At 43.8% G+C, this 24,222-nt stretch overlaps 1 protein-coding gene across 1 annotated transcript; it reads left to right on the plus strand.

Moving 5' to 3' along the window:
* Window positions 1-3,912: 3,912 nt before the first annotated feature.
* LOC308141361 (transmembrane protein 87A) lies at window positions 3,913-17,797 on the plus strand. The gene is made up of 21 exons (XM_080511482.1): window positions 3,913-4,147; window positions 4,633-4,705; window positions 5,836-5,933; window positions 6,198-6,317; window positions 6,503-6,559; window positions 9,156-9,218; window positions 9,671-9,724; window positions 9,855-9,978; window positions 10,600-10,661; window positions 10,943-11,126; window positions 11,220-11,319; window positions 12,406-12,499; window positions 12,603-12,680; window positions 13,861-13,969; window positions 14,065-14,123; window positions 14,245-14,348; window positions 14,483-14,556; window positions 14,849-14,910; window positions 15,000-15,052; window positions 15,145-15,175; window positions 17,246-17,797. The coding sequence occupies exons 1-21, from the start codon at window positions 4,037-4,039 to the stop codon at window positions 17,285-17,287; spliced, it is 1,752 nt and encodes a 583-aa protein (XP_080367608.1). The 5' UTR covers window positions 3,913-4,036; the 3' UTR covers window positions 17,288-17,797.
* The last annotated feature ends 6,425 nt before the right edge of the window (window positions 17,798-24,222 follow it).

Below are 24,222 nucleotides of genomic sequence, written 5' to 3' on the forward strand. Positions count from 1 at the left end.
TGGGTATGTCTGAATAAAGCGTTCTGAAATGAAAAGAATGGCACCTCATTTGTTGGAATCGGACAATCCAAACCAGAGTTGTGGTATTTTCAAGGAGCAATTCTGGCGAATTAGTGGTCAGCAAAACAAGGAAAATGCATTAAGAGCAATAATAGAAAACTGTGATCTGAGTTTATTGTAGTCTTTGCACAGCTGTTAATCTGGAAATAATAAAGATAAATTGATCCAAAAAAAACCAAACGTCATTTACATATTGAGCCCTTCATTTTACTACATTTTAATTCATTTTATTAATATTTTGTACATATCTGCCCGAATATATATGTATGAATATTTTGGTTCCTACCTTTTCATTCTATGATAATAGTTTTCTAAATTATATTGCATTATAAGCAAGATTAATCAAAATGTTGAACGGAAATTCCATGAAAATGTTCAGCTGCCGGAGGTTCTGTACATTTGTACGCATCATGTTCACTTCCTGCCGGGATGGAAACTTCAGAGAATGAAGTTTATTCACCATATAACATGGCAAAACATAACTTAAGGTTGCACTTTGATGAGCAGATGCAGTATTTTGTGAAACTCACCTGTATTTTCAAAAATCCCAAACTGTGGAAGTAGGGGGCGTGTTTTCATAAAGTAATACACTGATTTTGGTGCATTTATAAGAAATGGAACTACCATTGGTACCACTTATAACTTGGAACAACCCGTATGAAAACAGTCTAACTGGGAACTGGGAAAAGCCACCATCTGGGAAAAGTGTTTATTTGCTGGCTGTTTTCTGATTTTCTTATTTATACAACAGCAGCTATTTTATTTGTACGGTGTTGCAACATCACGATGCATCGGTAAAGAAACTGGGAATTATCTGAAAAGTCCCGTTCATGAGTGGGAACAACCATCTGAATTAAGTCTAACTGGTAACGGGGAAAAGAGTTCAGTTTTTTTTTTTACCTGGTTCCCCACTTTCTTATTAATTCAACAGTATGTATGTTATTTGTTCAGTGACGTAACCTGATGAAGCATCTGTAGGAAACTGGGAATTATCAGAATGGCCCTACTTCTGACTGGAAAGAAAAACATCTGAACGCCGTCGAACTGGGAACTGGGAACTGGGAAAAGTTACCACCTGGGAAAAGTGTGGTTTATTTGTGGCCCAGTTCCTCACTTTGTTAATTTCACAGCAGCTGTTTTATTTGCACAGCAACAGAACACCACTGTGCTAATATGAGAAACTGGGAATTAGGAATGTTCCCATGTCTAACTTTGAAAAATCTGAACGCTTTCAAACTGGGAAATTAAAACGTTCCCACACATTAATTGTATAATGAAAATTAGCGCTGCTTCTGATGTCATACGGTGATATTTAGATCGTGAGGTACCTCGGGAAGCAGGTACGGTAAAGTTTGAACATGAGAAGTAGTATTTCCACTTCTGTGGTCTGTTTCCTCACTGTGAAGCCATTCCTGGAGCGTAGTACTATAACGACAACAAAGACTCGCCTACAAACACCAAATATTCAAAGTATGTGTGCGTGTATGAGCGTTGAGTCGGGCGTGTCGCTGAAAGACCCGACTGACACCTTTCATGTCGCATGGAAACAGTTTCTCATGTTTGTCATCGCGAACGAATGAGACACAACTCCAGTTTGACCAGGCCACAACTCATACGTTAAATACTGGGGATGCACCGATACAGATACCGATACCGGGATCAGGAATCACTTCGACACTATGGAATATATTTAAATACGTTCTAATGCCTTTTTTAGCGGTTGCTAAGCAACGACATTGAGGTGTGATGTGCTGTGCAATGACAATAAAGAAAGTCTAAGTCTAAGAATCACACGAGTGATTAAAAATTAAAAGGACGTAAATGTGGAAATATAACGAGAATCAATAATACAAAAAATATACAACTGTAGTCATATTGTTTTTCTATCTTGTCAATGCTTCTCCTGTTTTGTCTTTTCCATTGGCTTTTTGTCGTTTTATTTACTGGATGAGTCAAACCGTCTGGAAAAGACAACATTGACCTTATTCCGGAGGTTTGCGTGGGCGGCGCCATGCGCGTAATCACACTTCCGGTTTATCCCTGCGCTACTTGATTTGCGATACGAGTCTGTTTAATTGTTTCCAATTTAAAGCACAGCCACAAGTCAGCAAGATTACATCGCTGTGGTACGACATCATGGAGGAGAAGTAGGCCAGTGTAGGCTTTGTTTATTTGTTTATTTGTACATTAAAATTCCTCCCGAGCTCCTCAGTGCATGTGTGGTCTCTTCCCATGTCGTTCTCTCCGTGTTTCTGTGACAGACAGTGGAAGACAAGTCATTAGCAGAGGCAGAAAAACAAAGTTTTACAAATGGAAATACAATATAACAGACTATTGGTGCAACAGAAAGTATAATAAGAGATAAAGTAGCTGTACTTTAGTTTTTACATTCATGCTTTACTGTTCTCAGTTTTAGAATAGACTGGACTACATTATCATCATCAAATGTCTGGGCCTAAGGTGATGGTAGTGAGCATTCATTAAAATCTAACCCTAACCCTGCTACTCGATTGGCCTTTTTGTATTAATCTGCTATTTCATATTGATTTTGTTATGTCTGCTAATAGCAGATAGCTTTATGGTTATTTCTGTTCCCGCAGCAGCTAAATATTTCCCGACACGGACATGCTGCATATCTTTACAAAGCATGTTTTGGGTAGTTTTTAGTCGCTGGGTTTGTTTAATAGATGCCTTAATATCCTAAGCAAGGCTTCTGACCCCTGGTGGCTGACAGATGAACTGCAGGTTCAAGTAAAACATAAAACGTTTTTTTTTCTCATTTCTATTTGCGACAGAAGTGCGGAAGATTATTAGAGCCACTGAGGTAAACCCGAACCCTCTTTAACCACTTCCTCAAACGGTCTGCCAGGCATTTCGTACAAGCAGTCAGCATAATGAAAAAAACCCAAATATATATATATGTTGGTGTCGATTTTTGACTTTTTTCTTGAAGCGCATACATTTTTTTCTATATATTTGTTTTTTTTTACCTCCGATATTTGTTTTCCTTCAGTGGCCCTAAAAATCTCGACATTGATTTTTGACTCTTTTTTTTAACCTCCCACCCCAAAAAAATCTTGACTTTGATTTTCGTGTTTTTTCTCAAGTGCATGAGGTTTTCTTCTTCTTTTTTTTTTTGCCTCTATTCTTTTTATTTTTCTGTGGCCCTAATACTCTTCCATAGTAATGTTTGCCTGTCTAAGCTGTGGAATTATGATTCGGGGAGGTAAATCTTTTCAGGCCCAAAGTCCACTTATTTTTTAGAAGGTTGGCATATTTTCCTCTTATTAGCTTATAAATGTTGCAAACAGAAAGCTATAGTAAAAGAGTGAAAACCTGGTGAATATGCAACATGTAGCTTCGTACGGTTTTCATAATGTGGTTCAGTTTGCTGAAGATATTTTTACTGTTGCTGTGATGTGTGATTGTTTATACGCCATATATTATGTTATACATTTATTATCACAGAATATTTTATACAATTACCCCCCAAAAAAGGAATTCCATCCAGGAAGCTTGTATTGGCATCAGGAAAGAAAACACAGTTTGTAAAAATAAAAGTAATTGGTTTAGTTGATTTGAGTATTTCACGATTTAATTAAAATAAATAAGAATAAAATAATAAAGAAAAAAAAAAGAACAGAATAGCACCGGGATGAAATTAAAACTATTATTGATCCCCAACAATGTACAGTTCTGCAAAGGTCACAGAACATGTTATAGATTAATTATAAACGTGAAAAGCGAAAGTACGGCGCGAAATTAAAAACTGGTTTTCTTTAAGGACGTTCACTGTACGTGATGACGTCACATGCATGCGCCTGAGGCGTCCAGGAAGCAGGAAGTGCAAGGTGTTGTTGTGAGCTGTCTGTGTGGTGCGATTCGGCTCTTCTTCTTCTTCTTCTTCTTCTTCTTCCCCCTCCTGTTTTTCTTCTTCTTCTTCTCCTCCCTCCTTTCCCTCGTCCTGGTGCCTCTCATGGCGGCTCCGGCTCTCCGGTCCCGGCCGCTGCTGCTGCTGCTGCTCGCGGTGTGCGGGCCGGTTCGGGCCGTGTCGGAACAGGGAAAGTGGACCGTTGACATCAGCAGTGTAAGTGTGTGTGTGTGTGTGTGTGTGTGTGTGTGTGTGTGTGTGTGTGTGTGTGTGTGTGTGTGTGTGTGTGTGTGTGTGTGTGTGTGTGTGTGTGTGTGTGTGTCGTCTTTTAATAATTGCGACATGAGTGAATCAGTGTCATTAACATGAGGTTGTATTTGTCAATTAAAATAATTATGTAATTATGTCCTTTTTGTCAATAAGCGTTCGTGTGAATGTTTCCAGTTTTAATCCCTCAGGTTGATTCTAAATCTGTCCATAGTGAGAGTGAAACTTTATGTTGTTTAGAGTTTAGTGAGATTATAAAAAATACTTACTAATGCTGTTAGTTACTATGGAGGAAGGACACTTCAAGTAACCTTTAACACACACACACACACACACACACACACACACACACACACACACACACACACACACACACACACACACACACACACACACACACACAGTGTGAAAACCGAGTTTTGTGTTTGTTGCAGGAGACTCTGAAGCAGAATTCTTACTTCTTCTTCACCAAAACGCTCTTCAACAACACACTGATCCGTCTCAGAGGTGAGGTCACACTCCCATCATGCTCTCTAATCTATAATCTGGATGTGAGAGGAGGAAGATGCTCTATAATCTGGATGTTAGAGGAGGAAGATGCTCTATAATCTGGATGTGAGAGGAGGAAGATGCTCTGTAATCTGGATGTTAGAGGAGGAAGATGCTCTATAATCTGATGTTAGAGGAGGAAGATGCTCTATAATCTGATGTTAGGGGTGGAAGATGCTCTATAATCTGATGTTAGAGGAGGAAGATGCTCTATAATCTGATGTTAGAGGAAGAGGATGCTCTATAATCTGGATGTTAGTGGAGGAAGATGCTCTATAATCTGATGTTAGAGGAGGAATATGCTCTATAATCTGATGTTAGAGGAGGAAGATGCTCTATAATCTGATGTTAGAGGAGGAAGATGCTCTATAATCTGCTGTTTGAGGAGGAAGATGCTCTATAATCTGATGTTAGAGGAAGAGGATGCTCTATAATCTGATGTTAGAGGAGGAAGATGCTCTATAATCTGATGTTAGAGGAGGAAGATGCTCTATAATCTGATGTCAGAGGAGGAAGATACTCTATAATCTGATGTTAGAGGAGGAAGATGCTCTATAATCTGATGTTAGAGGAGGAAGATGCTCTATAATCTGATGTTTGAGGAGGAAGATGCTCTATAATCTGATGTTAGAGGAAGAGGATGCTCTATAATCTGATGTTAGAGGAGGAAGATGCTCTATAATCTGATGTTAGAGGAGGAAGATGCTCTATAATCTGATGTTTGAGGAGGAAGATGCTCTATAATCTGATGTTAGAGGAAGAGGATGCTCTATAATCTGATGTTAGAGGAGGAAGATGCTCTATAATCTGATGTTAGAGGAGGAAGATGCTCTATAATCTGATGTCAGAGGAGGGAGATGCTCTATAATCTGATGTCAGAGGAGGAAGATGCTCTATAATCTGATGTCAGAGGAGGAAGATGCTCTATAATCGGGACGTTAGTGCTTCTTTAAAAAGAATTTCTGAACAATCAATATCATAACCATGACCGATCCACAGGACGTTTCCTGGCCGCGGGTTGAGTTACTAATCTCAGGATAGTAATGGGATACTTTTTAAGTCACAGCCGTGTCTCTTTGCGTTGGCAGTGGTGTCGGACAACTGCAACGCCTCGTCTCCGGTGCGGCTGGACGTCTCCTGGTATCTGAGGAACTCGCACTGCTACAACGAGGTCTACAGACTCAGGGTGAGACGTGGGGCTGTAGCAGGACACATCTGCAGCTCCAGATGTTTACGTTTGTGTCACCGCCGATGTGACAGTACTGATCATGTACTAATGTGTAATGTCACATTGCCGCCAGTCGCAGAATCATTTGCTTTTATTCATTTCATTCACATCGTTTCATTCAGTCCGTTGTCAGATGACTTTTCTGTGGCTGTAAAATTAGGGCAGACGAATTTCTTTGAAGTGACTCTTTGTTTGTTTGTTTGTTTGTTTGTTTGTTTCCAGTCGGATCAGGACAAAACGTACTTCCGTGCGACGGGGGTTTATCCAGGAGGGGGAAGTGGGTACTATGCCTTCCATTCGTACCCTCCGACCTCCTGCTCGCTTCACATGACCCCCAAGACGGTAACACACACACACACACACACACACACACACACACACACACACACACACACACACACACACACACACACACACACACACACACACACACACACACACACACACACACACACGAGATCTCCTGTTAGGCTTAACAGTACAAAATATTGGCTTATTGTTGTCTTATCTCTTTCTTCCCTCCTCAGTTCGACTTGGTGAACTTTGACCCTAAAATTCGCCTGATAGAACCGACGCCGCCACAGGTGAGACACCCCCCCCCTCTGAAACTTGAAGAGGACTTTAATAGGACTTTGACTAACACACACACACAGGGCTGAAAGGCGTGTGTGTGTGTGTGTGGGATGGTTGGTTGGTTATCTGTGTATCTGGGTCTGAAGCTGCAGAACTGGATGGAGCTGCTGGCGCTCACTCCAGGCTGTGCGACATTCTTCCCTCTGATCCTCGTCGGTAAAACCAGCCGAGCGGCACAAACCTACGTCTCGTGTTCACTGTTAGGCTGCGTCTCAATTCTCCCCCATGGCCCTTCATCTTGCCCCTTCCCCTTTGAAGTGCGCGTTCACGAGAGTCTGAGGGGCGTCCCACTTCACTACTGTGCAGAGGCGGAGGGGGAGGGGGGAGGTTGAGGGCTGTTCACCCCTCGAAACGAAGCGTTTCCAGAGGCACACTTTAAACAGAGGGGTAGGAGGACACAGCGCCGAAGGACTCGCATTTCACATATATACGCTTCTAAAGTTATATAAACCTGTTGTGTTAGTAAGAGCCATCTGCCATATGTAGCTTCCGTGTGTATTTGTTTGGTAGAGACGGTGTTTATAACATTTTATTGTTACACTGTAGAGTTCCAAAGTCTTCTAATAGGGGTGTTTTGAAAACAGGGACCAGAGCAAACAGGGAAGCTCCTCCGCTTTCACATGGTGAATGAGGACATATTTCTCAAGTCCAAATACGGCGCAAAAACTGAAGTACCCCTTAGCGGAGGGCTAAGGGGTAGGCGGAGGGCTAAGGGGTAGGCGTAGGGGTACAAAATAGAATTGGGATTGGCCCTTAGTAATGAGGCCGACTGGTCTTCAAACCAAACGTCACGTCGACGTCATTTATTGAGAAACAACTCCAGCTGAAACCCAAGCGCCGTACATCAATACGCATAGTACCCTGGAAACTTAAAGTGGAAACGGTGAAATGCAGTTAGAACACTTTATATAAAGTTAAGAAACTGGAGTCTCAAAGTGAAAGTGGGACTGTGAAAAGTTGACGGTGAAGCGGTTTGTCCGACGGGCAGAAACTTCAACGTGAGGATCCAGAAGGTTTTCGTTCGCCTCAAGCGAACAAGGGAGCCGTTGTTTTCCCTGCTGCCTCTCTTGCCCCGGTGCATGCTGGTCCCACGCCTGCTGCCTCCACAGCGTTCTCTGTAGACAGTAGTATGTCATTTAACCCCAAACTAAATGAGCAAATAGCAAACTAAATACTATGAATACTCATAATAATAGTGTTAAAGGCCTAGTGAAATGTAAAGCACTACTTTGCAAAAAATATATAATATAAGGTTCCTCCGACTCTGCCCCACCACTGTTGTCGCATAACAAAGTTATTTGAATTTTGAATCTCCAGCCGAGGAAGTCGGGGGAATCCTTCTTCGTGGGCGTGACGTCACGAGTTGTGCAGATCTCGATCTGTTGTGTTTATATCAGCTTGTTTCCTCTTAAATATCCAAGTTTTTACAGTGTTTTGAAGTTATAGTCGACGTTTTATGAGCCTTGATGAAAGATTGAGCCTGGAAGAGACCCGAGAGAGGAGAAGAGGAGCACGGGCGGTAGGAGCAGCTAGCCGTTAGCTCGCATGGCTAGCCGCTAGCTCAGGCGGCTAGTAGACGATCAAGTAATACCTGGACTCATCTTCGGTGATTCCGCGCAGTGGGAAAAGCTCTTGGACGTGTTGGATCCAGGAAGTCGGTCGTTCTGCCAAAAGTCAGGAGCCTCAAAGCCTCAAAGGTGAAAAGTGGCGGCTGCTGAGGCGAGGAGGCGAGGACGAATGGAGGACGAAGCGTCTTCTGCTTCCTCAAACATGTTCCAGACGGGGTCACCGATGGCAGAACCACCTTCTGTGTCTTCTTCATCAATCACTGGGTTTGAAATGACCATGATGATGAAATATGGTTCAATTCAGCCTCTTCGTGGTCAAAACTCTGATCCTCCATAATGTAAACACAACTTGGGCGTGTGCACAACTCGTGACGTCACTCTGTTATTGTCAGAAGCTCCGCCCAGCAGAGGAAATGGCGCCGTTTATCGGCTATTTTCTCGCAGATTGCCGTGCTTTAACATTTTACCCTCGGGCCAGTTGACATAAAAAAATGTCCCTAGAGTGTTTTGGAGGTCGAATTTTCATTTCACCGGGACTTTAATACTCAATAGCAACAAAGTAGTTACTGTAAACCCTCAGATTTTGGAATTAAAAATATAATTAAGTGTTTGATATGATATTAGTAAGGGAGCTGTTGTCTTTTCCTGGAGGAGGAGCCTCATTAACCCTGAAATAACTCCCGACAGCCACGAGAGGAATGTTCCGTTAATTAAGATAGAATAGAGGTGCGGCTGGACAAGCTGGTTGCTTCTCCCGACTCCTTTGAGGACTGCAAATATACTTTATTATTATTGTTGCCGCTGTTATGATTGCTGGCATGATTATTAATAATGTATTTTTTTCCCTCTTATAATTAGTACTAGTACTAACGTGTCATTGCCTTTCATTTGTTAAAAAAAAAAAAAGAGTTTGAAATACCATACAGAGCTTGAGATGGTGAAAATGAGCCTGCCTCAGTTTGATATCTGCTTCTTTCAGCCGCCCACCGTGAAAATATCGGCAGGGAAGACCAAGAGAGACGTGGAGCTCCCCAAACCGAAGGTGGGCTCAGAATTTCACCAAAAAAAGTTTGAATTCATTTTGCCTTCTACTCTGCAAATTGTTAGTTTGTTTTCTTTCTTTATTACAAATCATTCAGCTAATTTCCATATATGAAATAAATGAGTGAAACATCACATTATCAGCATAATAGAGCAGGAACAAGCCAAGATGATTCTTTTTAAAATTAGCCTCACAGCAATTATACCAAGAAAGTCTCATTAAGGGCATTTTCTATTTCAGATTTTAACTTTAAAAATGGGATCAAATAAGTAAAAATACCAAAAAGATACTTTTGTAACTGAGACGGACTGAAAAGATCAAACATGTGGCTTTAAATTAAAGTAAAGGTGTGTGTGTGTGTGTGTGTGTGTGTGTGTGTGTGTGTGTGTGTGTGTGTGTGTGTGTGTGTGTGTGTGTGTGTGTGTGTGTGTGTGTGTGTGTGTGTGTGTCAGCCGGCTGCGAAGGACAATAAAACTGCTTCGGAGAACATATCGTCTGGTAAACAGGTGAGCTGGATTAATCCCAAAAAAAAAAAAAAATTCTCCTAAATCTTTGAATCTCAACCTGCATGGAAGTGTGTCGGTGTGTCAGTGTGTGTGAGTGTGTGTACTCATCTCTCCTCTGATTCGCTGCCAGGCGGTGGGCGCCGCCCACTTGGAGGCGGCGGCCGAGACGTGGGAGGACGGACCCTACATGTTCATTCTCCACATCCAAGAGGTCGTGTCAGACAAGACCCCCGCTACACCTTGGAATATGCAGCGTCAGTACACACACACACACGCACACGCACACAATCAGTGTAAGGACTGTGACGGCGGTGCAGTGGTTTACACCAGTGTTTTTCAACCTTTTTGAGCCAAGACACACTTTTTTGTTTGGAAAAATCTGGAGTCACACCTCCACCTGAAAATGTTAAAATGTGAAACTCTGCAGCCTCTATTAACAATATAAAGTATTTCTCATCAACGTTTTACCAACAGGAATCAAGTAAATCAGTGTGAAACCTGGACCTGATGGATGAAGAGCTGAGATCCTGGTTCACATTCTTCCTTTTCAAAAACTTCTCCATCACTGTCACTGACACAGTACTTTGATACAAGATGGTAGCAGGAGGTGGAGATGAACCACACTGACGTCTGTCACTTTACATTTCACCGGCAAAGTTCTGTGCTGCCCTCTAGTGGTGAAGAGTATTTATACATGATTACTCTGCAACACACTGTCGGCTGTGAGAGCAAATGATTTTTTAGAAAAAAAATGTGAAATTGGATCATTTCCCATGACACACCTGACTAGATCTCGCGGCGCAGAGGTTGAAAAACACTGGACTACACTGTTGCGTCACGGCAGGAGAATTCTAACAGCTTGTTTGTGTTTCCAGTCCAGGTCAGCATGTTGGGGCCTCATGGCTACATATCAGCCTCCGAGTGGCCTCTGACGGTGGTAAGAACACACACACACACACACACACACACACACACACACACACACACACACACACACACACACACACACACACAAACAATGTGATGCCTTCAAACGGCTGTTATTGTAATGAAACAAAAAGAGAAGATCTGACTGTGTGTGTGTGTGTGTGTGTGTGTGTGTGTGTGTGTGTGTGTGTGTGTGTGTGTGTGTGTGTGTGTGTGTGTGTGTGTGTGTGTGTGTGTGTGTGTGTGTGTGTGTGTGTGTGTGTGTGTGTGTGTGTGTGTGTGTGTGTGTAGTTCTACATGGTGATGTGCATCGTGTACGTGCTGCTGGCCGTGCTGTGGCTCGCCCTGTCGGCCTGTTACTGGCGGGATCTGCTCCGGATCCAGTTCTGGATCGGCGGCGTGATCTTCCTGGGCATGCTGGAGAAGGCCGTGTACTACGCCGAGTTCCAGAGCATCCGATACGAAGGGCTGTCAGGTGGGAGCCGCGCGGCCGCGACAGCATTTTGTGTGCGTGTGTGTGTGTTTGAACGTTTCCCCGCGTGAGCAGCTGTAGTGTGTCCTCCTGCAGTCCAGGGGGCGGTGGTGTTCGCCGAGGTGCTCTCGGCCGTCAAGAGGACTCTGGCCCGGGTGCTGGTCATCATCGCCAGTCTGGGATACGGCATCGTCAAGTCAGTGACCTCGTCATGTTTGTTTGAGACGTGACACCGTGTTTATGTTTAAATCAAGTGAAACACAGTAAACTGGATCAGGCTGGGACAGTGAGCGGCACGTGGTGGTTACTGTAATCCCACTACTTTTTACAGTTACTTTGACAGTAACACTACGTACTGATTACTGTGAAGAGGCTACAGTGGGTTAGCTGCCAGACTATAGAGCATCTTCCTCCTCTAACATCCAGATTATAGAGCACCTTCCTCCTCTAACATCAGATTCTAGAGCATCTTCCTCCTCTAACATCAGATTATAGAGCATCTTCCTCCTCTAGCATCAGATTATAGAGCATCTTCCTCCTCTAACATTAAGATTATAGAGCATCTTCCTCCTCTAACATCAGATTCTAGAGCATCTTCCTCCCCTAACATCAGATTCTAGAGCATCTTCCTCCTCTAACATTAAGATTATAGAGCATCTTCCCCCTCTAACATTAAGATTATAGAGCATCTTCCTCCTCTAACATCATCAGATTATAGAGCATCTTCCTCCCCTAGCATCAGATTATAGAGCATCTTCCTCCTCTAACATTAAGATTATAGAGCATCTTCCTCCCCTAACATCAGATTATAGAGCATCTTTCTCCTCTAACATCAGATTATAGAGCATCTTCCTCCTCTAACATCAGATTATAGAGCATCTTTCTCCTCTAACATCAGATTATAGAGCATCTTCCTCTAACATCAGATTATAGAGCTTTTAGGCCTTTCAACCAAGTTGCAAATCACCAAAAAGATGAATTCATTCATTTAAATTTGTCTTAATTTACATCAGTGTTGTTCTGTCCGATAACCAAACCCCGGAGGGCCGCAGTCCTGCATGTTTTCAATGTTTCCCTGCTCAAACACGCCTGAAGTCTCACGATGAGGCTCTGCAGAAAGCTGGAGAAGGAGCCACTGATTTGCCGTGTTGATGTGAGGACACATTGAAAACCTGCAGGACTGCAGCACCTCCAGGACCGGGATCGCCCACCCCTGGGACACACAGGCCCGTTGTTTCCTCAGCTGCGTTACAGTCGTTGTGTTTCCTCCTGCGTCCACCAGGCCGCGCCTCGGAGCGCTGCTCCACAGGGTGGTGGCAGTGGGCCTGCTCTACCTCATCTTCTCCGTGGTGGAGGGAATCCTCAGGGTCAACGCCGTGAGTCTCACACACACACACACACACACACTGACTCAGGGTGTGTGTGTGGGTGCACGTGCACGTGCACGTGCGTGTGCTTCTAACGTGTCTCGTCCTGCAGGATCGAGGAGATAACGCCAGCAGTCTGATTCTGTGTGACATAGTTCTGGCCTTCACTGACTCCTGTGTGGTTTGGTGGATATCCTTTACCGGCTGTTTGTCTTTGTCGCTGGAAACCAGTGATGAGAAGCCGTCCTTTCATCTTTCTCAACTGTAGGAGTGTCCATCCTTTCATCTTTCTCAACTGTAGGAGTGTCCAAACCCCTAGTGGAAAATAGAAAGACCTGCAGCGAGGGTTAATTCAAATCTGTGTGTGTGTGTGTGTGTGTGTGTGTGTGTGTGTGTGTGTGTGTGTGTGTGTGTGTGTGTGTGTGTGTGTGTGTGTGTGTGTGTGTGTGTGTGTGTGTGTGTGTGTGTGTGTGTGTGTGTGTTCTTGCTTCAACCAAAAGCTGTTTTTAATGAACAACCTGCTGTGTCAATCACTGTCTGCTTCTTCCTCCACCTCCTCTTCCTGCTCTTCCTCTTCCTCGTCCTTCTAATCTTCTTCCTCCTCCTCCTCTTCCTCGTCCTTCTCATCTTCCTCCTCCTCCTCTTCCTGCTCTTCCTCGTCCTTCTCATCTTCCTCCTCCTCCTCTTCCTGCTCTTCCTCGTCCTTCTCATCTTCCACCTCCTCTTCCTGCTCTTCCTCATCCTTCTCATCTTCCTCCTCCTCCTCTTCCTGCTCCTCCTCGTCCTTCTCAACTTCTTCCTCCTCCTCCTCCTGCTCCTCTTCCTGCTTCTCCTCCTCCTCATCTTTCTCCCCCTTCCCTTCCTTATCCTCCTCCCCCTCTTCTTCCTCCTCCTCCTCCTCCTCCTCCTCCTCCTCCTCCTCCTCCTCCTCCTCCTCCTCCTGCTGCTCCTCCTCCAGGCTGAAGATGATGTAGTTCTCCTGGCTGCTATCCCTCTGGCTGTGCTCGACTCCTCTCTCTGCTGGTGGATATCCATTACTGCACCTCCCTCCCGCTTTTTATTTTTATTCTTTTCTTTTTTGAGTGCTGCTGGTTTCCTCTGCCTTAGCTTTCTTTTTTCTTTCTTTCTTTTCTCCACCCCTCCGCTTTATCGTTGTATTTTCCGTGTTGCTCCGTGGATCACGAGTGGAGTTTTGTATCTTGAAGGAGCTCAGACCGTCAGGTCAAGTTTCCAGCAGCGTGAGTAAAGCTTGCAGACGCGAGAGAGTCAGAGTCAGAGAGTGTTGAGAAGGGAGTATCCAGGTGAGGTTCCAGGTGAGGTTCCAGGTGAGGTCAAACTGCCGGCTGTCGTTCCTTGACCCTCGTCGTCACATCTTTGTGAGTCTGGCTCAAACCATGAAGCTCCTGCGGCTCCGGAGGAACGTGGTGAAGCTCTCCCTCTACAGACACTTCACCAACACGCTCATCTTCGCCGTCATCGGTAGGCCTCCTCCTCCTCCTCCTCCTCCTCCTCCTCCTCACGTCAGGAGCAGGGTCTTGTTCTCCGTCATAATCTCGGTCCTTTGTGCTCCTCAGCTTCGGTCATTTTCATCATTTGGACCACGAAGACTTTCAGGATGTCCAAATGTCAATCTGTGAGTTTCTCTCGCTGTTTCTGGAAGTTTTGACACGACTTGCACTGGTTTTATAAACTCACCGACTGACCTGCAGTGTGTGTGTGTGTGTGTGTGTGTGTGTGTTTGATGTGTTTGGCAGGACTGGAGGGAGCTCTGGATCGACGACTCCTTCTGGCGTTTCCTGTTCTCCACCATCCTGCTGGTCATCATGTTTCTATGGCGACCGTCAGCCAATAACCAGAGGTGAGGAGGTGGAGGTGGTGGTGGTGGGGGGGTGGGGGGGGTCCTGTGTTTAACACTGACGTAATATTGTGTGTGTGTGTGTGTGTGTGTGTGTGTGTGTGTGTGTGTGTGTGTGTGTGTGTGTGTGTGTGTAGATACGCCTTCAGTCCTCTGGTGGATGAAGAGAGCGACGAGGAGGAGAAGGAGCCGATGATGAACGAAGCCTTTGGTCAGGAACTGGGACCCGATTCACACACTTCCTCTAACTCCTCTTCTTCTTCCTCTTGTTGTTCTTCTTCTTCTTTCTCCTCTTCCACTTCCTTCTTTTCCCGCTTCCCCCTCTTCTTTCTCATCAATTCATTTCTTTGTGACAAGGCACGAGAAAGCCTTTCATTGGCTGTCGGCGAAATTTTGACATTAAATCTGAAACACTTGAATCAAATAAATCTGAGATTAGAGGTGGAAGCTTCACTCCGTCTCCGTGTTTTTGAACTTGGTGCGTTTGTTTTTCACGCCTCCAGGTGGGATGAAGATGAGGGGCATGAAGAGCGAAGCCAACGGCTCAGTCAAAGCCAACAAAGTGGTGAGTCGGACCACAGTCTGAGACCTCGGATAGGAAAATAAAGTCTTAATCTGCCTTCCTCCTTCAATGCGACTTGTAATGTTCTACAGGACGAAGATCTGAAATGGGTTGAAGAGAACATCCCCACTTCGATGGCCGACGTGTAAGTGACCGCGAGCAGGAACCCGAACAGTCGTCAACATTTACAAAAAAAAAATTAAAAGAATCGTGAACATGTGTTTATTTTCCTCACAGCGCCCTGCCTCCCCTGCTGGACTCTGACGAGGTACGTTTACTGGTTGGCACACACACACACACACACACACACACACACACACACACACACACACACACACACACACACACACACACACACACACACACACACACACACACACACACACACACACGCACACACACAGAGCTCTGCCTCTGACCAGCAGGGGGTAGCAGAGCCCTTGCATCGCCGCGGTTACGTCACGCCCGCTTGATTATCTTGCTGCGTTGTCACGGCGACGGCAGGCCGCTGCTTGACGATGTGCGAGCGCGCTGACGAGGAAATTGTCACCGATTCATCAGACGAGGCAGGCGTCACGTTGAATGCTCGCCGCTTCCTCACGCCGTTTCCACAGAGGATCCGTTGTCTCCTGGAATATATTCTCAGATGAAGAGGAAATCATCACGTCAATACTAGGTTTTGTGTCCCAATCACATCGGTCAGCCGTGTCAAACATGTTCGCTCTGCCCAATTTCATCTTCGATGAACGCCGCCGGTGAAATTGTGCCATGATAACCTTTAAATGAATAACAGAATAGGATGTGGCTCAGACGAGTCTCTACTGAGTCTCTAAATATCCGGAGCTGACCTGAAACTAGTGCAGACAAACACTTGGAGAACTAAATCAACAGCTAGTCAAACACTGTCCAATATGGATGAAACCAGTCCAGCATGTCTTTCAGTGCAAACAATTACAGTCTATGATGCAGTCCTGACCTAGTCCCGAACTAGCTCTGAACTAGTCCTGAACTAGCACTTAACCAGTCCTGAACTAGTCCTGAACCAGTCCTGAACTAGCACTTAACTAGTCCTGAACTAGCACTTAACCAGTCCTGAACTAGCACTTAACCAGTCCTGAACCAGTCCTGAACTAGCACTTAACCAGTCCTGAACCAGTGCTGAACTAGTCCTTAACTAGCACTTAACCAGTCCTGAACTAGTCCTGAACCAGTGCTGAACTAGTACTTAACCAGTCCTGAACTAGCACTTAACCAGTCCTGAACTAGTCCTTAACTAGCACTTAACCAGTCCTGAACTAGCACTTAACCAGTCCTGTGAGACAGACCAGGAGAACGCAGTCTCCTCTCTCTCAGTGGTCATAATGTTGTGGCTGACTGAGGACTCAGGGCGTGACCTCCTCTCCTCTCCTCTCCTCTCCTCTCCTCTCCTCTCCTCTCCTCTCCTCTCCTCTCCTCTCCTCTCCTCTCCTCTCCTCTCCTCTCCTCTCCTCTCCTCTCCTCTCCTCTGCAAGATGAAAGCAGCTCCGGATGTGGCAGCTTTGTGTCCACAGATGAAAGCCCTGGCTCCCGGCCCCTGCTCTGTCCTGTCGTCGTCACGTCTTGTTTTTGCAGCCTGACTAAATCCTATTATCCTGGATTGTGATATCCTGGCCGGCGTTCAACTCTTCCTGCAGCAACAAACAAACAAGTCGAGAGTCACTTAGCGGGAGCATGATCCTCTGAACGAGCGGAGGATCAGGATGCGTCTTATTCTCGGTCAAAACACTGTTGAAACTACTGGTCGGAATTTGGAAAGACGAGCCTTCATGTTCCGTCACGGTCCGGCTCCACTCCTGACAAATGTTCTCCACATGCAGGGAAACGCTAGTAAATGTTCTCTTTGTTGGAGGAGAGCTGTGGAATTGAAGACGGTTGAGCAGCAACGGACTGTCGATCCTCCTCACCTGCGTTTGGAATCCAGTTCCAGTTCCAGTTCCAGTTCCATTTCCATTTCCATTTCCAGTTCCAGTTCCAGTTCCAGTTCCAGTTCCATTTCCAGTTCCAGTTCCAGTTCCAGTTCCAGTTCCATTTCCATTTCCATTTCCATTTCCATTTCCATTTCCATTTCCATTTCCATTTCCATTTCCATTTCCATTTCCATTTCCATTTCCATTTCCATTTCCATTTCCATTTCCATTTCCATTTCCAGTTCCAGTTCCAGTTCCAGTTCCAGTTCCAGTTCCAGTTCCAGTTCCAGTTCCATTTCCATTTCCATTTCCATTTCCATTTCCAGTTCCAGTGACTGTTTCCTCTTGAAAAGGTGTAAAACGGCCTGTGGTGTTTGTGCTCTCTGTCGCAGGAAACCATGACCACCAAGTTTGAGATGTCGAAGATGGAGTGAGGAGGAAGAGGAGGCGGAGGATGAGGAGGATGAATGAGGGAAGCGGAGGGAGAGTTAGCGGTGTGTGATTTCATCCCTGAATTTATCAGCTTCGTAAGCCTTGACTGTACATACACTGGGACGGCACACAGATTCTTTTTATTGCCTGTTTGTATTTATATATCTATAAATCTCTATATGCAGTATATTTTGACAGATTCGATGTTTGCCTTCTCACCGTGCAGAGGGGTTTTTCACAGCTGAAGCTCAGAGGGGCTTTGTTTGGGGGGTTTGTTTTTTTTGTTTTTTTTAAAGGTTGAAACAAACGTACATGTTGTATTTGTGTGTCTTGAGTCTCCACAGCGAAGGATCCGGTTTGAACCAATGAAATCGCTCCGATTGCGGTGAACTCCTGAACTCTTCTGTCCTTCTTTGTTGACCGTGTGAATTAAGTTGACATTTCATGGTGATGAATCCTGTGGGGCTAATATGTTGTAAGTGTCCTCTTCTATTAAAATACTTTGTTGTGAAGACATGAAGCGTTTCCTCTGGGAACACGTTCCTCCACAACACCCAGTTTAAATCACTGAGCGTACAGCCCCCACTCTATTTTGATTTATTTGGCGGTAATAAAGAAAATAAATGGCTTCCTCTGCTGCCATAATGTGAGATACTATAATCAGATTTTAGCGTTGTTACATTTTTCTCTGATCTAATATATTGATCTTCTCCAAAGCGTTGCATTTAAAAAAAAAACTTAAATATGAGTAATCATTATGAGTGCACAAGAAACTTTTTCTGAATTGATTTTGTGAACGCAAGTGGGAAAACTCCCCAGGGTTTGACATTTACGACTGATATTACCTTGCTCAGGTAAAGGTCATCAGTGGACTTTATTGTGAAGGAGGTTCATCCAGAGGGGAGACTCGTGACCTCACTTCACCAGCAGCCGGATAATTAAAAAGCGGGTCGGTGAACAGAACGTTGCTCCCGCACTGTGAACACATGGACACGGGAGATTGGAAAAAAAAATCAAATGAACAGTGGGGATAGTGTGTGGTGCATCAGACTTTTAAACAAATACATAACAACAGCGGTTAATGAGGGTGTTTCCTGATAACATTCCCTACAGGAAACCAGTGTAACGTGAAGTCTATGGGTCCCGACACGGAACCCTGTGGAACTCCAGTGTTTTAACTTCAGTCTGAGCTGAAGAGTCGTTCAAATCTGACTGGAACCACTTTAAGTCCTGTTCCTTTAATTTACATTGTATTTTTCTTGTGTTACATAATCACATATGTTTAGTGTTTTAGCAGGACAAAACTGCAACAAAATCCACTCATTATAGAATTTTTTATTTAATAAATTTTTTTTAAACCTTGGTTTTATTGATGTGGCCACACGACCCACGTCAGGTTCCTCGCCACCAAAACCCATTTTCCCCTCTGTTATATCTCTGTGGACGACCTCCGACATGCTTGTTCTTTTGTCCTTTTACACGGTCTTTCACAGTTTTATTTTAACTTTGCGGAGGACGCGCAAGGTGACAAGAACTACTGACCCAACTCACCATGGTGAGAACGACATGCAAGTACAAAGGGTTCAAAATAAATAAAGGCCTGGAGGTTAGTGTCAAAAGAAAGGGGGAATATGCAGAATATAAATCACACATCTGAGTTGTGTTGCATGTTAAAAAAAAAAAAAGGTCAACAGGTGCAGTTCACAGTGTTGAGCAGAAGAGGGCAGCAGCAGTAAAGTGAGAAACAGGAAGTGGTTGATTTGGGGAAATCAGACAAAACGCAGTGCTCCAGCAGGCCTCCGTCTCTATGTCCTTATTTCACCCGCTTCCACAAATAATTACACAGAAATAACAGTAAAGTTCATGTGATGCATCTGTAGCAGAAGGAATGACGTAAGGTGACAGAATTTCAGCTAAGAAATTGGAATTTAAGGGATGGAGGATGAAATCTACACAAAGACCATAGAAACCCACATGGAAAGAACCTATATAAACATATATGTTTTAATATATGCTTTGATATAGGTTTTGAATATATGTGACATATATAAAATTGGCCGTTTTCCTATGTTTTATGTACATATATGTGCATATCTGCAGCATATATGGTCATATATGTACATATCTGCAGCATATATGGTCATATATGTGCATATATGTAGGATTTATGTGCATATATGTACATATATTGTCATATATGCAGCATATATGTGCATATATGCTGCATATTGGTTTCATATATGTGCATATATCCTCATATAGATTCTTTCCATGTGGGAAAACTGTAAGCGCTAAGCATTTGTATGCGACAGTTGAAAGATAAGAAACAAAGGATGACGCTGAAGATGTGATGTGCCTCAACGCTCTGCACTCGTCCTCAGGTACATCTGTTTAACGCGTCGAAAGTCTGAAGCGATCTGGACGCTGAGAAAACAAACCCACGTGGTGATGGTTTCGCGTGAGTCAAAGTCATTCGCGAGTGTCGTACGAGTGTCTGGACGTGTGCTGAAGCTCCGCTCCTGATGCTCGCCACTCGTGTGTTGCCGGTATCGTTTGCGTCATCGTTCACGCCACACTTTAAACGCTACCGCTATCAGACTGCCGCGTGAACGTGATCGGCCAGATGTGACTCACTGTTTCCAGCCCAAATCAGAAAACGTGTTGAAACCGTAAAACTATTATTTTGTGTGATAAAGACGCAAATGTACGAAATAAACAAAGGCTAAAGGTACGAGAGTTTGGCTCCTCAGTTGGGGGGATACCCGCCTTACCTGGCAACGCTGGCCAGCCCGTGGAGATTCATGTTCATGTGGTTGTTAAATACGAGCGACAGAATGGAGAACACATGAGGAGGAGAGAAAAAAGAGAACACAGCTTTTAACATTTTGGAGGAGCTGCTTTTCTGTGACGTCAGTGATGAAGCAAGTCGCATGTAGAAAAATTGGTTCTGACTTTTTTTTTTTTTTTAAGGCTGAATTGGTCTAACGTTGATATCTTTTTTTATATATATATATAATTAGTATTTTATTGCGTTTTCCAAAATGTACAACAGTCAATCCTTCACAATACAAGCACATTTCTCCCAAACTCAATGTCCTTTATAATTCCCATACTTGTAATAAAAGGGAATACTCACACAAAGCAAAGGAAAAATAAACAGGCAAGAAAAAGAAAAATATAAATAATACAAAAATACAAGAAACAGTTGTAGCTCAGAATCAGGAGTAAAAATTAAGAAATACTTTATATATATATATATCTACCTGGCCTCTGTAGAAAGGATTACCGTCCTCAGGTCTATGTTACTGAATATATTGTAGCCGTCCTTTCCAGTTATCCTTGAATTTGTCACCTTCCAGTCTAAGAGACGCAGTCAATTTTTCTATATTATAAATGTTTAACATTACATCCATCCATTCATCGACAGTAGGTGCCAGATCCTGGCGCCATCTCTTGGCTATTGCCTTTTTACCAGCCAACACCATAATCCTCAGTAATTTACCATCTTGTTTATTTGGAACGTTGATGTCTTGGCTCAAGAATTCCAATTATTTTCCTTGTCGTTTTGCGTCCCGACGCAGCGACACCCTGCGCTTGTTTCCACCGAACACTCCTGAGTGGGAAGTCGTCGTGTGATATCGCCATCACCGCCTCGTTTTTTTTTTTTTTTACACTTGAAGACAAAATTTCTCATCACAAATGTGGTCACACGTTATGTGGAACCATTCAGAGACTTTATTCATTAATGAATCTTTGAATCTTTATGTCAAACATACAAAAAGAGCTTTTGATGCTCCAAATGTATTTGAGTAGTTTTTATTCTCACTCCTGGCTGAGCGTTCCCATAAAAGTTCACAGTGGGTCCCACATGGTTCAAATCCTCCGGAGGTTTTCTTGTTGTTTAGTTAGCCGTAGCTAGGCTAAGTCGTCATTTCAGAAATATTTTGCTGTATTGTTCCATTCCTTGTGACGCAGTGTATAACGCAGTTTTGAGGCTCTGCAGCTTTTATTTCCTTCAAACTGAAGCTGAATCCAAACATTCACTGACACCTGACTGAGACCTTCGCCAACACCATATTTGTTAGCCGCTAGCTCATATCGACGCTAACTCCGCTGTCAGGCAGCAACATTCACTGTGTGAAACACTGAGCGGGGGGGGGGCGTCTCCATGGCAACGGACGCCGATCTCCTCTGATCTCTTCTTTTTTTGAGGTGCCGCTCCCGTCCGCTTTGGGACCGTTTTTTTCCGCAGTTTTGGCGGATTTGTTCGCCGCTGACGTCCAAGAATCTAATCGATTGGTCTGATGTGAGTTCATCACTCTGAAGCCGTCAGCTCGGCTCAGGCAGGTGTGTTCATGTTGTAATCCAGACATGGAAATCCATCTGCTGTCACACACACACACACACACACACACACACACACACACACACACACACACACACACACACACACACACACACACACACACACACACACACACACACACACACACACACACACACGTCTCGCCATCTGCAAAGTGCACGGAGACGATAATTCCCTCCTGTCAGTTGAAATCGGCAGCATACTGTCTATTTGTCAGGCCAAATCTGCAGGATTATGTTATTACAGCCGTAATGCCTCGGTACAGTAGCTGCAAACACACACACACACACACACACACACACACACACACACACACGTGTGTGTGTGTGTCATTAGTGCTGCTGGGAGTCTGAACGTGAGGCCCGCGGCGCCTCTGAGGGACGCTGACAGCAGCACTTTGTGAAGGGGGAAGTAATCAGTTACTTTTAACCACTGAAGCACAAGTTACTGTTCAGGTTGAATTGATTTTGAATAATAAAAACAAAAACCCTCCCTGTATCACAGCTGTATTACAGTTTCTATATACAATTCTCCCCCCCAGAATCTTTAATATTTAACAGAAGAAAAAAAAATACGATCAGACTTTTTTTTATTATTATTATAATTTGTAACAAGCTGCATAAAGTGGATAACAGTTCACACTGTAAAGAACTTAAAATCTCTGAACTGTTGTCGCTCGTTACAAGTGAGCAGAAGACACGGAAATAATTAATAAAGTACGACTATAAATAAAGTAAAACTGATAAAGCGTGAAAAGCTTCTTTAAAACATGAAGAAAAAGGAAACGACAACAATTAACACAAACAGAAGAAACAGAAGAAGGCTATTTACAAAGCATAAAATACAATAACACATATAAATAAAGTGTGAGCAAATGAAATGGAAAAAATCTTTGTAGTTTGCTACTTTTATCGGAGGATCACACACATAAGGTGATCCTGTTACGACTGATCGCTCTTGACTGTCGAATCAGACGACACAGGAAGTTTTCATGAAGGAGAAATGAAGGAAAACTCACTGGACAGGAGAAGCATCCCGACTGGAAACCATCCATCCACCATGTGCAGCCACTTCCTGCAGCTGGTCAGGAAGGAGCCCGGTTCAAACTCTCCTTCATCTCTTTGATCTCCTGCTGCTTCAGTTTAGTTCTTGGATCAACCTGATGAATGTGGTCTCACTTAATATGATTTGATCACACAGACTCACCAACAGATCTCAGACCGTTTGACTTTACCTCAGAGAGTCGGATCTTGGTATTTATTATTTATAGATTTATAGCAGGAAATAAACAATGTGAACCTGGTTCTTTTTTTGGTGGAAAAGCTCTATCCATCTGCTGTACGTATGAACTGTGTCTCTTGTTCCCGGTTCCACACTCGTGGATGTTCTTCAAGCTTGATGTCAACTGGGACACGTGTGGCCGTTTCAGACCTTCAGCGTTAACGTGCCTTTGCTGGTACTGGTATCGGTACTTCGGTATCGGCAAGTAGCTAAAGGCCGGTGCTCGTCGGTGCATGCCTTAATGTGACCCCTCTATGGAAGTAAAACTGTGCCATCACATTCTGAACTCGAATTTCTAATTCTGAATTTTTTTTTTAACCATCGAAATCAGACTTTGAATTTTAAAAGCTGTGGAATTTCAAGTACGTATCTATTTTTTGCTTCTGATTTTTTTTTTTTCAACATTAAAAATATTCAGTGTGTAAAAATTCAATGTGTCTAAAAAATTCTGCTGCAAAAAGATTCAGCTGTAAAAAAAATTCAACCGCAAAAAAAAAAACAGCTGCAAAGAATGAGACAGGCTGAATTTTTTTTGCAGCTGAATTTATTTTGTGGTAGAATTTTTTTACAGCTGAATTTTTTTGCAGCTGAATTTTTCGCAGCTGAATTGGTTTTTGTGGCTGAATTTATTTTGTGGTTGAATTTTTTTACAGCAAAATTTTTTTGCAGCTGAATTTTAGAGAATTTTTTAGACACATTGAATTTTTGCACACTGAATATTTTTAGATGTTGGAAAAAAAAAAAAATCAGACGCAAAAATAGATACGTACTTGAAATTCCACAGCTTTTAAAGTCTGATTTCAATGGTAAAAAAATTCATAGTTAGAAATTCGAATTCAGAATCTGATGGCACAGTTTTACTTCCATACCCCTCCCTGTATGGTGAAAGGTCGACACGATTCCTCCACATGGTGGTGAAGTTTGAGGTGTGGAGGTCGCCAGCCACAGCCACACCGATAACTGCCATATGGATATTCCACCCCCCCCCCCCCCCCAACCAACCCCCCCCAATCCCCGTTTTAGTCTACATGAAGCAGCAGCAGCCTGCTGCCAGATAATACATGCAGATCTAGTTTAATACAAAGAAATCTCATATTATTCCGCCCATTACGTAAAGGGATGAGATTATCGATACGCAGATTAATGAGCGTCCAATCATATCCCGGCGTGACGCCCAGGCCCCGCCCCCACCCCCTGGTCGTCCCCACCTCCCCGTCCCGTCCCGTCTGCACACCGCACTCCAATCACCGGATAAAAATAGACAAAGCCCACAATGACTTGCAGTTTAGT

Source organism: Blennius ocellaris, assembly GCF_963422515.1.
Source record: "Blennius ocellaris genome assembly, chromosome: 2".
Taxonomy (NCBI): domain Eukaryota; kingdom Metazoa; phylum Chordata; class Actinopteri; order Blenniiformes; family Blenniidae; genus Blennius; species Blennius ocellaris.